Source organism: Pelobates fuscus, chromosome 5 (genome assembly GCF_036172605.1).
Source record: "Pelobates fuscus isolate aPelFus1 chromosome 5, aPelFus1.pri, whole genome shotgun sequence".
NCBI lineage: Eukaryota > Metazoa > Chordata > Amphibia > Anura > Pelobatidae > Pelobates > Pelobates fuscus.
Window position 1 is genome coordinate 116,198,226 of NC_086321.1, and position 17,809 is coordinate 116,216,034.

At 43.8% G+C, this 17,809-nt stretch overlaps 1 protein-coding gene across 2 annotated transcripts in view; it reads left to right on the forward strand.

Moving 5' to 3' along the window:
* Window positions 1–17,526, forward strand: part of LZTR1 (leucine zipper like post translational regulator 1) — a 39,377-nt gene extending 21,851 nt beyond the window's left edge. Inside the window, exons 17-20 of one of the 2 annotated variants that reach the window (XM_063454162.1) lie at window positions 2,937–3,086; window positions 4,920–5,025; window positions 5,478–5,558; window positions 15,678–17,526. In XM_063454162.1, the coding sequence (XP_063310232.1) occupies window positions 2,937–3,086; window positions 4,920–5,025; window positions 5,478–5,558; window positions 15,678–15,794 (454 nt within the window). In that variant the 3' untranslated portion in view covers window positions 15,795–17,526. Of the gene's footprint in view, window positions 1–2,936; window positions 3,087–4,919; window positions 5,026–5,477; window positions 5,559–7,411; window positions 7,620–15,677 lie in introns of those variants that run through there. The other variant, XM_063454163.1, reaches the window with a different exon arrangement.
* The last annotated feature ends 283 nt before the right edge of the window (window positions 17,527–17,809 follow it).

The following is a 17,809-nucleotide window of genomic DNA, read 5'->3' on the forward strand; positions in this document are numbered from 1 at the left end:
AAATTCAACCATGAAGCCCATTCCTTGTATTGTTCCAAAACAAGGCTACCAACCCCATTGTCGCCATTTCTGATTATGCCACAAAAAAGTAACAAAATGCCTTCTTGATTCCATCATGGAAATCAGATTTCTCCCTGGATCAACAACCTGTTTACATACATATCAGTTATATCCTTGAATATTCTGTTCGTGCAAAATGCATCCAAGCCTTTTTTATCGAATGTGATAAAATAACCCTGTTTAGACCGAGAATTCCACATCTTTATTGTTCCTACTGTACAGAAACCTTTCTTTTGTAAACGAAAACACCTTTTTTTTTTCCAGTCTCAATAGGTGACCTCTTGTCTGTTGTATATTTCTGGCAATGAACAGGTTGGCACATAGTGGTTTCTACTGACCCTGTATATATTTGTATAGTGCCATCATCCCCTCTGAAGCACATTGTTTTTAAAGAAAACAAATCCAGTTTTTCTAGCCTTTCCTCATAACTCCATTCCTATGACTAGTTTTGTAACTTTTTCTAGTTCTGGTGCCCATGCTACTACTCTCAAGCGACATGTCTACTCAGCCGTACATACACCACACTAGCCCACTTATTTAAGTGGCAACCACAGATAATACTCTTGCCTTCAGTAAGCCTGTTATATTGTTATTTATTTTTATAAAATTGTGCAATTCCTATCTATGCCATGACTATGTATCATCATGAAAGCGACTGAACCACCTGTAAATGCTGTTGTGGTGCTCCGCATACAGATATGTTTGTACCTACAAACAAAAAAAAAAAAAAATGGTGCCCAAAATTGCACATTCAAAGTGGGGTCTTACCATTGGTTTGTAAAGACGCACAATTATATTTGGATCACGTGAATCAAAACCCCCTTTTCTACACAAAATCACCTTACTGTTTTTTTTCAATGGCAGACCAGCATTGCATGCTGTTGCCTAGTTTGTGATGTTTTGTTGTTCCTAAATAGTTTTCAATTAATGTTATCCCTAACTCTACCCCATTTAATGTATAAGTGGCTTGTGGGTTCCTTATTCCATAGTGCATGACTTGGCTTTTATTTATATTGTATTTCATTTGCCACTTGCCTGCCTAGTCCCCCAATTTATCCAAATCCCTCTGTAGAGAAGCTATATCATGTACAGACTGTATCATTTTTTTTTACCCAGTGTTGTGTTATCTGCAAACGATGACAAATTAATTTCAATGTCCAGTTCAAGATCATTTATTAATGGATTAGAGAGAAGTTGACCCAGGACACAGCCCCAAGCCACTCCACTTACCACTTTTTCATTTACAACTACTGTCTGCACTCTATCTTTAAGCCAGTGTTCAAGAACATGATTTTTTTGTCTGAACCAACTGATTTCAGTTTTACTACTGGAACTTTTTGTATGGAACTATCAAATGCCTTGACAAAATCCAAGTAGATCACATCTACTGGAACACTTTGATCTAGATGTCTACTAATCTTTTCATAGAATGCAATTAAGTTAGTTTGGCATGACCTGTCTTGAATATAACCCCTTAACAGCCCTTCAAATAATATTCCAACCACAGGTGTTAAGCTGGTGGGTCTGTAGTTTCTGAGTTGAGCTTTTGAACCCTCCTAAATATGTAGTCGCCACATCTGCTTTTCTCTAATCCTCTGGTACAATTCCTGAAAGAAAAGAATCCTGAAATTAATATCCGTGGTATGGATATTTCTACACTAAGCTCCCTAAACACATGTGAATGAATAACATCTGGCCCTGGGGTTTGTTTACATTAACTTTTATTTGATTTCTGAAGGACTTTATCCTGATGTAACCAATCACCTGTTTGCTGTAAGGCTTTTTGAATAGGAATTTGCAAATCTACAGCCATAGATTCTGGTCCCCTATATACTGAAGAAAAATAATAATTTAGAATTCCTGCCTTGTCCTGATCATCCTTCATTAATTAACCCATCTCACCTTTTTATTGGACCAAAATTTCACTCTTAACCTTTTTGGCATTATGGTACTTTTCTAAAAACAAAACTTTTTGGGGTTGGTCTTGCTGTCTTTGGCTGTGAGCTTTTCATTTCCCAAGCTTAGCAAATCTAATCGCTCTTTTTGAAGCCCTTTTGGCATGCTTATATTTGTTATAAAATGCAGTCAACTCCTCTGATTTAAATGGTTTGAATGCCCCTTTCTCATCTTTTATCATTTGACTGACCCTTGTACTAAGCCATATTGCATTTAAAATGTAATAAACTATCACTTTTATTATTATTATTGAATAGTAGCTGCCAAGACTATACAGTATGTACAATTTGAATATAGAAAACAACCTTAGATTGCAATTGGGATGCCTACCCCTTGTGCATGACATCTGGTTCTGTTTCTGTTTTTCCTAATTTGTCAATTATATTCAAATGTTTTTATTTCAGCCTTTTAAGTTAGGAGTGTGAGTACTTGGTGTGAGTTAGGACTTTCCAAATAGCTCAATAACAATGTAGATCATCAACACAAATTATGTTACTTTAAAAACTTGCTTCCCTATGCTTCAATTATATAATGCAATAGTTATTTGCAAGTGTTAAAATGGCAGATAACGGGTAATGAGTTTATTTTTATTTTTTGGGTTAGAATTTTTCGAGAGCAGTCCCAATATTTTGTTTCTCCAAAGCATGCAAACTATTGTCCTGTGTGACATGTATGGATGAGGCAGTAGGCGTTGTCACTGCCATGCAGAGTGGAACTGAATGTTCTTAATTAATTAGTTTTTCCCTATACAGATCAGAATCGTCAATGACAGTAATAGTGCTGAAATGTCTGCAGGGCCTTTTTAGTGAATCAAGTGATCTTGGCTTTACATTAATAAAACAATCAAATGCCTGAATAGTAATTGAATAATCTGTATTTTCCACTCTATTAATGCAATTTGTCTATGCATATATCCACAGCTATTTTGAGGCCATGTTTCGCTCCTTCATGCCTGAGGATGGACAAGTGAATATCTCAATTGGAGAAATGGTGCCTAGTAAACAGGCATTTGAGTCTCTTCTGCGGTATATTTATTACGGAGAGGTGAACATGCCTCCTGAAGATTCCCTGTATCCTTTTCTAGTAATCCCAGCATGAAAGGAATATACAGAGGTATATTTATAGCCCTTGTTACTTACCTTCTCGATGGTGTACAGCGTGTGCCAGTAGTAGATCAGACATGGTATAGATATCCCAGCAGTTTGCAATCCATGCTGGTATGGGTAGTGATTTGCCAGAGGGATAAATCAGACTTTTTGCTACATGCATTGTTTAGAATGTATGTTGTCATTTTATACCTTTGTTTTTTTATCCTAAGCTACAAACATAAACGTGTGATGTTTGTAGCTTAGACGAAGCCTGTAGTAACTTAAATGTTTATGTGGGAAAAAGAAAAGTAGAATTTTCTATTTTAACATCAGGTTTTTGCATATTTCATGTTGTTATACGTTGTACTTTTTTGACATGCTATTAGTGAGGTTGGAAGTCAATCAATAGACTGAATGAATGTTTTCATTGAGTGTTTCATGCATTTTAGATTGCTATAGTGTGCACCATTCAACAGGAGAGCATCAGGATGTATCAAATAGCACTATAACGTGTTTGTTGTTGTTTTTTTTTTTTTTTTTTTAAAGGGTTACTTTTATGTACCATAACTTCCACAGCTTATTTTAGTTGTTATAGTGTTTAAAGTTATCCTTGAAAGGACACTAAAGTCACCTGGCCCACTTAATCTCAATTAAGTAGTCTGAGTGCAGTGGTCCTGTCTATTCTAAATCTGCATTGTAAAACATTGCAGGATTAAATCCAACTCTTTTGGCTGTCTTCCTAAGGGGCTTCTGCTTTACTGACCGTGTAAAAAAGTCACATGATTCAGAAGCTCATAGGAAAGCAAGAGGCTCATTCGCATAAGGTCTCCAATGCTGCTTTATGAGGAGCATTAGATTGGACCAGTGATGGAGGAGGCCATACCTCCTCGATGGCATTGCAGGGAAAAGTTGAATAAAACCTTTTATTTTATTTATTTTTTTGGAAAGGAAGATACACTATACATAACTAGGGAGAGGGGCATTATAGTATTAGCATTACGGTTTTATATTCCTAACGTTATAGTGTTCCTTATTATCCTTTTTTATTATCCATTTTTGTGATATTTTCCAGTTCATCTCCATCCTCCTACTCTTTGGGGTCAGATAGGGAAATCTAGTTTCCACATTGAGCAAGCTCATGCTGTTAGTCTCTATGTAACTGCCACTTGCCAAATATTTATACAGGCACACAATACTGTTCCTTACCTTTCTTACTGCACAACTCCTGCAAGTGAAAGAAATCCAATCAATGGAGAAACTCATAATATTTGTGTGAAGGAGGTGGAGGCTCTGATGCTCCCTAGTGGTATAGTGAGCTGAGCTGCAGAAGCCAGAGGCCACGGCGGTCGCCATTCATTGGCTGAGGGCATCAGCTGACTGCTCTCAGCCAATGACTTGACATTCCCCACAGATTGAGAAGAAGGCTATCAAAATGGAGAGAAATTAAGTGGTAAGTTTTCAGAATTCAGAAAGAGTCCCACTTTCATTGTTTGGTGTGTCCTAATGGATGATCGCTAAAAATATACGTGAAATATGCAAATAATTCAAGAATTAAAATAATTTGTGCATATTAATAATTCTCCCAGCTTTTCTACATTGGGTTTGTGGATGGGGCAGTTATGAAGAGCTCCTTTGCCATATTTACTGAAGTGGTCATGGTGCTTGAAGTAACTCCTTTTAAGAAAGTCAAAAGTTTGATTTCTTTGTTCTACTTTCACATTTCCTTCCCTACCTCTTCCCATCTATAGTTCACTCACATTCTTCCTTGCTCTTATTATAAAGCTAAGGTTATCTGTTCCTTAACCGTACTCCTAGCTATTTATTTTCTGCACCGTATTATTATGGCTTTTTCAGTAACAGGCTTCAGGCGTATTGCAGGCAAAACCTGGAGATGAATGTGACCGTGGAAAATGTACTTCAGGTATGTAACTTATCCACGTAAACTTTCCAGGGGAATGACATAACATAGAGAGAATTCTTGTGAAGAAGTGCATTTATAGTAATATTGTAAATCGCTATAGAATCTGTTGGCGCTATATAAATGGCGATAATAGTATGCGTTGTCATATGTCATATATTTGAAGACTAGCAGCTATATGGTACAGGCTACTGCCCCCCGGCACCTTACTGGATGGAAAAAGCCTTAAAATCAGATAATTAGCACTATTGTAGATTCCAAAATCGGTGGCATTGTGTGTGGTAAGATGTCTAGGTAAGTCGGGTGTGTAAGTTTTCACGTTTGTAAAATACACCCAGAGAACGCATTCGAAGCATATCAAAGAAAATAAACTGGGTTGTAGCCCATCCCATATAGCACCAAAAGTATATAACTATACCTTCTCTGTATGTTTTTTTTTTTTTTTTTTTTTGTAGATATTAGAAGCCGCAGACAAGACCCAAGCTGTGGACATGAAGAAACACTGTCTTCACATCATAGTCCATCAGTTCACCAAGGTTGGTGGCATCTTTTCTGGGGCTTTGGGAATCTGTTGCCCTTCTATCTTCAGTGCTGGGGCAATGTCAATAGATGTTCTTAAAGAAACACTGCTAACACTATGCTCTATGCATCTCTGACTGCGCTCTTACCTGTGTATTAAATGAATGGATGTGTTGTGTGCATGCTGCATCAGTGCTAAGGAGTATGTCTGTGCCTTACGTAATGTGTGACTGATTGCAAATGTCACCGTGCAAAAATGCTGTGGAAAAAATGACCACGTTTGTTTTTTGGGGTGCTACACTTGAAGGGCTAATAATGTATTTATAACGCTCATATGCAGTATTTGCCACAAATGGTGGGCATTTTCTTGTACCAGAGGTGCCATGCATAGATACACCCTTTCCTTGTGTGTTTTCTGCTGCCTTACCTTTTCTGCACACTGTACATAGTTCTGCAAATCTATGTTGGTTTCTCAGTATAGACAAGTCAAGAGGAAAGAGGATGTTTGTGCCTTTGGATATCTTTTTAAAATCATAACACAATCATAATAGTGTCTGCATAGCACACTTCAGACCACTAAAGTAATACTGTGCCCTCCTTTTTTTTTTTTTTTTTTTTTTTTAACTGTTAAAAAAACTGCAGATTTCAATAGAATATTTTATAAATTAACTTTGTTACAGCTCCCTGGCTGTCAAACAGACAACCGGTCCTGTTACGAACTGGTTTGGTTAGCTCAGTGGAGCTAAACTCACAAGGAAGCAATGGCCTGGAGCACCTGCCCATTGAGCTGCATTGGGAAGTCTATCATTAGACAGCCCCAGAAAGGGTGGGGTTAGAAGAGAAGGGTTTGCATAGGCTTCAGACAAGAGACCTGCAGCTTTTGCAAGCTGTTTTAACCCCTTAAGGACCAAACGTTTGGAATAAAAGGGAATCATGACATGTCACACATGTCATGTGTCCTTAAGGGGTTAAAGATACGGCCCCAATAAAAAAAAGCATACTTTTTTTCATTTGGGTATATCTACGAAACAGTCAGTGTGAATTTTTTTTTTTTTTTTTGGGCAGTGGAGCGTCTCTTTAATATTTGGATTGCCCACCTTGCAAGAAAACTGCTTGTGTTTGATTATTTGTCAGTGGAATCATTAAAGGGGAGGCCTTTGCAGGACAGAGAGACCTTGAAGGGGCACTATAGTCCCCAAAACATCTTTAGCTGAATGAAGCAGTTTTGGTTTATAGATCATGCATCTGAAGTCTCACTTCTCAATTTACTGTCATTTAGAAGTTCAATAACTTTGGTTTCTGTTTATGCAGCTCTAGCCACACCTTCTCTGGCTGTGACTGACACTAATTTTCAGTCAGTTGTAAATTATTTTAAAAGTGTTTATCTCCTGCTCTGTAAATTAAACTTTAATCACAATCAGGAGGTTCCTGCAGGGTCTAGCAACTATTAACAGAGCAGGAGATAAGACATTCTAAATTAAACAGAATTTGCAATAAAGTGTAAACATGAGATGACTCTTTACAGGAAGTGTTTAGGAAGGCTGTGCAAGTCATATGCAGGGAGGTGTGACTAGGGCTGCAGAAACAGTGATTTAACTCCTAAATGGCACAGAATTGAGCAATGTGACTACAGGGGGATGATCTGTAGACCAAAACTGCTTCATTACGCTAAAGTTGTTTTGTTGACTATTGCCTCTTTAACTTGCATAGTAAAACAAATAGTCTTAAATTATATATTTTAATGACTGTACCTTCTCCATATTTAGGACAATCTTTTGTACTTAAGTAGTGAATATCAACTTTATTATTGGTATGTGATGTCATGAATCATTTACTTCTACCATCCTGGTATTCTTGCTTCTTCATACAGCTTAACCCTTTGACCACTTTTGACATATAAAACTGTTCCAGTCCATCACAACCTCTCTTCCAAGATGAAGTGTCCTTAAGAAAAGAATGTCCCAAAACAAAATCTGTGCTTGAAAGTCAGTGTTCTCTATGTATATCACCCATCTGTTTATTGTCTGTCTGTGTACTAATACTTTAACTATTTGGACCAATAAAGCCATTGTGTGTTATCTTTCTGTTCTCTCTGTCTATTAAGAACTTATTTAAAACTCCTGACTGCTTCTTTAACTAACTACATAATTTTGGTGAGAAAAGGTTAGTGAACCCTGCACAATTATCTCTATTATATGGAACTAAAATGTGGTGGAAAGAGGAGGATGTTTGTGCAAAAGGTGGTGGGAGTATGTGTTTAAATGCCTTCCTCCAACTTTTACTGCTTCTGATGGAATTTGGCCCCCGATAATTTGTTTTAAACTGTTTATTGGGGGCACATGATTTGTCAGCAGTTACTTTAACCTCTGACTTCATCTAGCAGCTGATTAATATTATATAATAGCCTACATGTAGTTTGGATCTTTCCTCATTGATTTCATCACATGCAGCTACTCTTATGGTTTACCCATGAACATTCACTGATGTTCACTCAAGAGGTAGTTACAAATCCATAGTCACCAGCCTAATGTTTGTATTGTATACTGTCCTCTTAGATCAAGCATGTCAAACGCAAAGGCTAGCACGGGCCAAATAAACAAGGTTTAAGTTTATGTGGGCTGCAAAAAAATAACCAAATACTTAAATTTTCATAGAAACATAGGCTTATTTTGAAAAGTATAGTGTAAACAAAAAACGCAATCCCTCTACTAAATCCCAGTCCATCCCCTCTACTAAACCCTTGCTCCTGTTTAAAAAAAACAATATTAGACAATAAGCAGACTCCACTCACATTTCCGCTGCAAGTATGCGATTACGGAGTCCGGACTCTGGTATACCCCCAATGGTGCCGTACGCACCCTGTGCCAAAGCAGATCCTCCCGCTACTCATTAAAACTCTGTGAAGGTGGAGCATGTCAACGTCATGTCGGAATGTGACATGGCATTGCGTGCCTCTGTGCACCACCAGGTCCTCCACTATCCAGCCGCGGCCATCGCAACACTGTCCGACACTCACTCACTGACAGACACACACTCACTCACTCACTGACAGACCCACACACTCACTCACTGACAGACCCACTCACTGACACACATTCACTCACTCCCTGACAGACACACACACTCACTCCCTGACAGACACACACACTCACTCCCTGACAGACACACACACTCACTCCCTGACAGACACACACACTCACTCCCTGACAGACACACACACTCACTCCCTGACAGACACACACACTCACTCCCTGACAGACACACACACTCACTCCCTGACAGACACACACACACTCACTCCCTGACAGACACACACACTCACTCCCTGACAGACACACACACACACTCACTCCCTGACAGACACACACACACTCACTCCCTGACAGACACACACACTCACTCCCTGACAGACACACACACACACTCACTCCCTGACAGACACACACACACTCACTCCCTGACAGACACACACACACTCACTCCCTGACAGACACACACACACTCACTCCCTGACAGATACACTCACTCCCTGACAGACACACTCACTCCCTGACAGACACACTCACTTCCTGACAGACACACTCACTTCCTGACAGACACACTCACTCCCTGACAGACACACTCACTCCCTGACAGACACACTCACTCCCTGACAGACACACTCACTCCCTGACAGACACACTCACTCCCTGACAGACACACTCACTCCCTGACAGACACACTCACTCCCTGACAGACACACTCACTCCCTGACAGACACACTCACTCCCTGACAGACACACTCACTCACTCACTGACAGACACACTCACTCACTCACTGACAGACACACTCACTCACTCACTGACAGACACACTCACTCACTCACTCACTGACAGACACACACTCACTCACTCACTCACTGACAGACACACACACTCACTCACTCACTGACAGACACACTCACTCACTCACTCACTGACAGACACTCACTCACTGACAGACACATACACACACTCACTGACAGACACATACACACACTCACTGACAGACACACACACGCACTCACTGACTGACTGACTGACAGACACACTGACTGACTGACTGACAGACACACTGACTGACTGACTGACAGACACACTGACTGACTGACTGACTGACAGACACTGACTGACTGACTGACAGACACACTGACTGACTGACTGACAGACACACTGACTGACTGACTGACAGACACACTGACTGACTGACTGACAGACACACTGACTGACTGACTGACAGACACACTGACTGACTGACTGACAGACACACTGACTGACTGACTGACAGACACACTGACTGACTGACTGACAGACACACTGACTGACTGACTGACAGACACACTGACTGACTGACTGACAGACACACTGACTGACTGACTGACAGACACACTGACTGACTGACTGACAGACACACTGACTGACTGACTGACAGACACACTGACTGACTGACAGACACACTGACTGACTGACAGACACACTGACTGACTGACTGACACACCCACTCCTCTCACTGGCGCGCGCACTCTCTCTCACTGGCGCGCGCACTCTCTCTCTCACTGGCGCGCGCACTCTCTCTCTCACTGGCGCGCGCACTCTCTCTCTCACTGGCGCGCGCACTCTCTCTCTCACTGGCGCGCGCACTCTCTCTCTCACTGGCGCGCGCACTCTCTCTCTCACTGGCGCGCGCGCACTCTCTCTCTCACTGGCGCGCGCGCACTCTCTCTCTCACTGGCGCGCGCGCACTCTCTCTCTCACTGGCGCGCGCGCACTCTCTCTCTCACTGGCGCGCGCGCGCACTCTCTCTCTCACTGGCGCGCGCGCGCACTCTCTCTCTCACTGGCGCGCGCGCGCACTCTCTCTCTCACTGGCGCGCGCGCGCACTCTCTCTCTCACTGGCGCGCGCGCACTCTCTCTCACTGGCGCGCGCGCACTCTCTCTCACTGGCGCGCGCGCGCGCGCTCTCTCTCTCTCACTGGCGCGCGCGCGCACTCTCTCTCTCTCACTGGCGCGCGCGCGCACTCTCTCTCTCTCACTGGCGCGCGCGCGCGCACTCTCTCTCTCTCTCACTGGCGCGCGCGCGCACTCTCTCTCTCACTGGCGCGCGCGCGCACTCTCTCTCTCACTGGCGCGCGCACTCTCTCTCTCACTGGCGCGCGTGCGCACTCTCTCTCTCACTGGCGCGCGCGCGCACTCTCTCTCTCACTGGCGCGCGCGCGCACTCTCTCTCACTGGCGCGCGCGCACTCTCTCTCTCTCTCTCACTGGCGCGCGCGCGCACTCTCTCTCTCTCTCTCTCACTGGCGCGCGCACTCTCTCTCTCACTGGCGCGCGCGCGCGCACTCTCTCTCTCACTGGCGCGCGCGCGCACTCTCTCTCTCACTGGCGCGCGCGCGCGCACTCTCTCTCACTGGCGCGCGCGCGCGCACTCTCTCTCTCACTGGCGCGCGCGCGCACTCTCTCTCTCACTGGCGCGCGCGCGCACTCTCTCTCACTGGCGCGCGCGCGCACTCTCTCTCTCACTGGCGCGCGCGCGCACTCTCTCTCTCACTGGCGCGCGCGCGCACTCTCTCTCTCACTGGCGCGCGCGCGCACTCTCTCTCTCACTGGCGCACTCTCTCTCTCACTGGCGCGCGCGCGCACTCTCTCTCTCACTGGCGCGCGCGCGCACTCTCTCTCTCACTGGCGCGCGCGCGCACTCTCTCTCTCACTGGCGCGCGCGCGCACTCTCTCTCTCACTGGCGCGCGCGCGCACTCTCTCTCTCACTGGCGCGCGCGCGCACTCTCTCTCTCACTGGCGCGCGCGCGCACTCTCTCTCTCACTGGCGCGCGCGCGCACTCTCTCACTGGCGCGCGCGCTCTCTCTCTCACTGGCGCGCGCGCTCTCTCTCTCACTGGCGCGCGCGCGCTCTCTCTCACTGGCGCGCGCGCGCTCTCTCTCACTGGCGCGCGCGCGCTCTCTCTCACTGGCGCGCGCGCGCACTCTCTCACTGGCGCGCGCGCGCACTCTCTCACTGGCGCGCGCGCGCGCACTCTCTCACTGGCGCGCGCGCGCGCACTCTCTCACTGGCGCGCGCGCGCGCACTCTCTCACTGGCGCGCGCGCGCGCACTCTCTCACTGGCGCGCGCGCGCGCACTCTCTCACTGGCGCGCGCGCGCGCACTCTCTCACTGGCGCGCGCGCGCACTCTCTCACTGGCGCGCGCGCGCACTCTCTCACTGGCGCGCGCGCGCACTCTCTCACTGGCGCGCGCGCGCGCACTCTCTCACTGGCGCGCGCGCGCGCACTCTCTCACTGGCGCGCGCGCGCGCACTCTCTCACTGGCGCGCGCGCGCGCACTCTCTCTCTCACTGACTGACACACACACTCTCTCTCACTGACTGACACACACACTCTCTCTCACTGACTGACACACACACTCTCTCTCACTGACTGACACACACACTCTCTCTCACTGACTGACACACACACTCTCTCTCACTGACTGACACACACACTCTCTCTCACTGACTGACACACACACTCTCTCTCACTGACTGACACACACTCTCTCTCACTGACTGACACACACTCTCTCTCACTGACTGACACACACACTCTCTCTCACTGACTGACACACACACTCTCTCTCACTGACTGACACACACACTCTCTCTCACTGACTGACACACACACTCTCTCTCACTGACTGACACACACTCTCTCTCACTGACTGACACACACTCTCTCTCACTGACTGACACACACTCTCTCTCACTGACTGACACACACTCTCTCTCACTGACTGACACACACTCTCTCTCACTGACTGACACACACTCTCTCTCACTGACTGACACACACTCTCTCTCACTGACTGACACACACTCTCTCTCACTGACTGACACACACTCTCTCTCACTGACTGACACACACTCTCTCTCACTGACTGACACACACACACACTCACTCACTCACTCACTGACACACACACACACTCACTCACTCACTGACTGACACACACACACACACACACACACTCACTGACTGACACACACACACACACTCACTCACTGACTGACACACACACACTCACTCACTGACTGACACACACACACTCACTCACTCACTGACTGACACACACACACTCACTCACTGACTGACACACACACTCACTCACTCACTCACTGACTGACACACACACACTCACTCACTGACTGACACACACACACTCACTCACTGACTGACACACACACACTCACTCACTGACTGACACACACACACACACTCACTCACTGACTGACACACACACACACACACTCACTCACTCACTCACTCGCTGACTGACACACACTCACTCACTCGCTGACTGACACACACACACACACTCGCTCACTGAGGTTAATACTGTTTAAAATGGGGAGCCGTGAGTAGAAAAACATTTAAGTACATCTAAATATATTTATTTTTAACTTTAGAGTGTTCTTCTCACACCTTTTAGCCATGTCAGGATTAACAATTCTTATTTTGAGGTTCTCTTAAATCTCATTTTGGCTTTCATATGGCAGATTTGTAAAATCAACCATGTCTGGATCAAATTCCAGTAGTGTATGATTTATAGTGAAGCCGCCTTTGGACTTGTATCTAAATGGTTGGCACTGACACACACACACACACACACACACACACCCACTCACTCACTGACACACACACACACACACACTTAAAGAGAATATCCAGTGCCAGGAAAACAATCAGTTTTCCTGGCACTGGAGGTTCCCTCTTCCTCCCACTGCCTGGTTACTGAAGGGGTGAAAACCCCTTCAGTCACTTACCTGAAGCAGCGACGATGTCCCTCATCGCTTTCTCCTCCTCCGCGCCGCTCCTCCTTCTTACTCCGTCGGCCGGTTGGCGAGACTGATCCCGCGTATGCGCATTAGGTCTCCCCATAGGAAAGCATCGAAAACGAATTTCAATGCTTTCCTGTGGGGATTTGAGCGACGCTGGAGTTCCTCACACAGTGTGAGGATGTCCAGCGACGCTCTAGCACAGATAATCTGTGCTATAGAGCAGGAAGTTCCCTCTAGTGGCTGTCTAGTAGACAGCCACTAGAGGTGGAGTTAACCCTGCAAGGTAATTATTGCAGTTTATAAAAAACTGCAATAATTACACTTGCAGGGTTAAGAGTAGTGGGAGTTGGCACCCAGACCACTCCAATGGGCAGAAGTGGTCTGGGTGCCTGAAGTGACCCTTTAAAGGATCTATTCCGAGAAATAATTTTTAGGGTCAAATGCTTTTTTTCAGCAAATGTTGATTATTGAAATAATGTTTTAAAGTAAATTTTCCCTGTTTAAGTCCTTCACACTGCTTGATGTGGCAACTGTTAATAAACCGAAGGTTCACATAAAACAATGTATGTTGTGACACTTCAGCCAACTTGTAAACTTTATCAACCTTGATAAATATGGTCAAACCACCCCCTGCTCCTGACTGTGCCCTGCCATCACCTACCTTGTGGGCCCTGCTTGGGAACACTACGCTCCTCATGATGCTGACAACTGGACATCATTGCCAGCCCACTGGCATCAAAATGGAATGACACTCTGTTCCCATATTAATCAGCGAAGGGCACAACTAGCTGGGCAGAGGAATAGGAACCACACCACATGCACTGTAGTTGCTGTGAAGAAGAGCAGGAAAACTCCCTGTTGTAGAACATTAGTATTTAGCAGTAACATACGGTAATTCCCTGCATTGATGCTGTGCATTGGATTAGAAGTCTATGCTAAAGAATTGACAGGTGTGGGGGAGGACCATAGCATTACCTATCTGTTATGGCCTTGTCATTTAAGGACAGCAGAACCCTGTACAACTGTTAATATTTCATACCACTTTGGCATTGGGTCCTTGTAAACCAGATTGCAATGATATCCTAAAAAAGCCATTAGTTGTTAACAAGTCTGTTACAAGAAGATAATAAAACCCTACAGCTACTGTAGAGAGAGATATGAGAGACTTTACTTTGTGTGTGCTGTTTTCTGACTTATGGGAATGGCAAGGGTTGTCTCGTCCTCTACCTATGGCATTCCATGCACAATGCAGGCTCTATCAGCACTTGCTGTTTCGATTCGTATAGTTAAGTGCCCCCTGCTGTTGCATTTCAAGGGGTAATTGGCCTAGTAGAAAAAATAATTTCTTACTTTTTAGATATAACCAGGAAAAAACACACATTTTAACCGTATTGTTCAATATAAACACACATTTTAGTGAATGGAAAAGCTGATGCCAAAACAGCTATAGCTGGACTGGAGAATTTGACCAAATCTACTATTTTAGTGCTGATTTTGATATTCAAATTCACTCATATTTGGTGTTCAATGAATAACCCTATACAGTGTATGAATGAAACCTGCATGCAAACTGTGTGTCCTCTTCCACAGCTGTCTCCACTTGCTATGCTTATTCTCATGATAACTCCTTCCTATGGCAGAAATGTCACTATTAATATTAACCATGAATAGGAAACGAAGAACACGCATAAATCAGTGTATTACAGATAAGTAATCAATAGGGTATTAATCCCAATATCTAACTCCCAGCTGTTCAAATCTAAACATTTGTTTGTATTAATTCTTCATAAATCCTCATCAAGCACATTTAGGTACTCAATGGCTCCTTTAAAGTGTCTGTCACCTGAAACCTACATTTCTCAAATTGCTGATTTAGCTTCCTCTTTCAGAAAATGTTCTTCTTTTTTTCATGTCTGATCTATTTCTCAAGATAGTGGAGCTTGCCTTAAGCTCCTCGCTTTGTCAAGTGTAAGGAAAATACATAAATCGATGTAGCCCCTACTTTATCCTATATTTTAAAGAAAACCTAGATCAGACATGAAGAAAAGACAGATTCTGAAAGAGGAAACAATAGGAGAAAGGCAAGTTTGAAGTGATAGTTTTTTGTTTCTTTTACATCCCTTACTCAGCATAAATGTGTGTAAATTAAGTAATTCTTCAGATAATAGACTGCATAGCATTTTACATTTCTATTCATATTCACAAGTTTTGTCTAAGAATCCGCATTTCTCTCCTCTGTAATAAAGGCATCTGTCCGTCCTCATCATGTCCTCCTTTCCTTCCTCATATGAAGGTTGCCAAGCTGCCAAACCTACGGTTACTGAGTCAGCCCCTGCTCATCAACATAATCGAATCCCTGGCAAGTCACATCTCTGACAAGCAGTGCGCCGAACTCGGCTCTGACATCTGAAGCTCTCCTTGGAATCCTACCATTGATGGCATGGAACTGTGCTGCTAAACTTAGAATCATTCCTCAACTGGGTCTTCTTTTTAATGTAACATTGAGGACTAAGCTACATTCACTTAGATTAAGTGGGTCTGTTGTCATTGGATTTTGCACATTAATAACAGAGCCAAAATGTTAACATAGGAAATACATTGGGTAGTTTTATCTTGGCAAGAGCATACTGAAAGTCACCATCTTATCTCACGTTCTTGTCAACCCCGATGAGCCACATTTGCCCATTGGTTATTGTGTGTGTGTGTTCCAGTTTGGGGGGCACATTAGGATTTACTGCCAGAACCAGTACAGGTAACCACTATTGTTGAATAGTGCCATATGCAACTGATGTATGTCAATCAAGACCAAATGAAGCTGACGCTAAAGATAAGGGCTTCCACCCAAAGAAGCTAGTGGTTAATTTGGTGGCCCATTGATGCATATTTAAGTCACTAGTTTACCTGGATTATAACTTTATGTTGATGTATATATTAAAGAATGTTATCTTCTAAAACCCAACCATGACCGATCCACTTAAGTTTAAAGGGGTATACAGCAGGCAATATAATGTGTGTAGTGAAAGCACAGGATACAAATTACTATACACTGCCTGGGTGTGGCTTTTCATTTTGTTTTCTTACAGTGCATGGGATGCCAGAGGTTCACACCCTCTGCCCTAAAGCACATTGCAAATAGACCTTTAGTGTACCCATGCATGCATAAACACAGGTAAGTAGCCCCTCTCCTATAACTAGCCTTACAGCACTGAAAATCAGTACCATTGCAGGTAATGCTGCTTACTTTCAGACCATTAAAATGTTTAAAAATTTATTCACTAAACAGTAAATTTTTATGAATTGCACATGTAAAGGGGTATTATAAGCACCACCACTTTAGCCTAATGAAGCAGTTATGGTGTATAGATTATTATTATTTATAATGACAAATTCTGCAGTGCTGTAGATCATGTCCTTGCAATCTCACTGGTCAGTTCTCTGCCATTTAGGAGCTAAATCACTTATGTTTATGCAGCTCTAGTCACATCTCCCTGTATGTGACTTACACAGCCTTCATAAATACTTCCTGTAAAGTGAGATCTAATATTTACACTTCCTTTATTGCACATTCTGTTTAATTTAGAATTTCCCATCTCCTGCTCTGTTAGGAGACTTCTGCAGGGTCTAGAAGACTATTGTGTGTGATTAAAGGGACATTATAGTCACCCTGACCACTTCATCTCGTTGAAGTGGTCTGGATGCAGTGTCCCTCTCCCCTTTAGTCCTGCAAATTTAAAATTGCTGGGATCGGGTAAGTATTAAAAGGGTTTTTAACCCTTTCTGTGCTAGAGGGGGCCAAAGGAACTGTAGTGTAATCAATACATATTTGTATTACTTACACAATAGAATCCCTTTAAAGTTAAGTTTACAGAGCAGTTAAAGTAAATTACATCTAATTGAAAATAAAACCACTTTTTCATGGAAGCTGTGTGAGTCACATCCAGGAGAGGTGTGGCTAGAACTGCAGAAACAAAAGTGACAAAGCGGATCTTCCACCAAACTTGCAAAGACCCTTGATGGTGACATCACCGCTGGGTGGCCAGCAAAGGTGAGTTCTACTTACTCCAACCTGAACTTTGTGGGCACCGCCATCTTCTCACGACGGTGCTCTTTAGAGGAGCCAACGGCACTGCTGATCTCTTGCACATGCACAGTGTCTAGAAGTGTCAGAAGTAAGAAATAGTCCCTACTTTGTCTCAGTATCTCTCTTGACTTGGTAGGTACTACAGTGAACTTAAAACAGTCAGTATGATGATTTCATGAAGATTCATTGTTTGTAAAATACTTTTTTTTTTTTTTTTCATGTGGTGGGGGGTAACCATGTCACTTTAACTCTTAAATGGCAGAGAATTGAGTGAGACTGCAGGGGCATGATCCGTACACTAAAATTGCTTCATTAACCTAAAGTTGTTTTGATGCCTGTAGTAT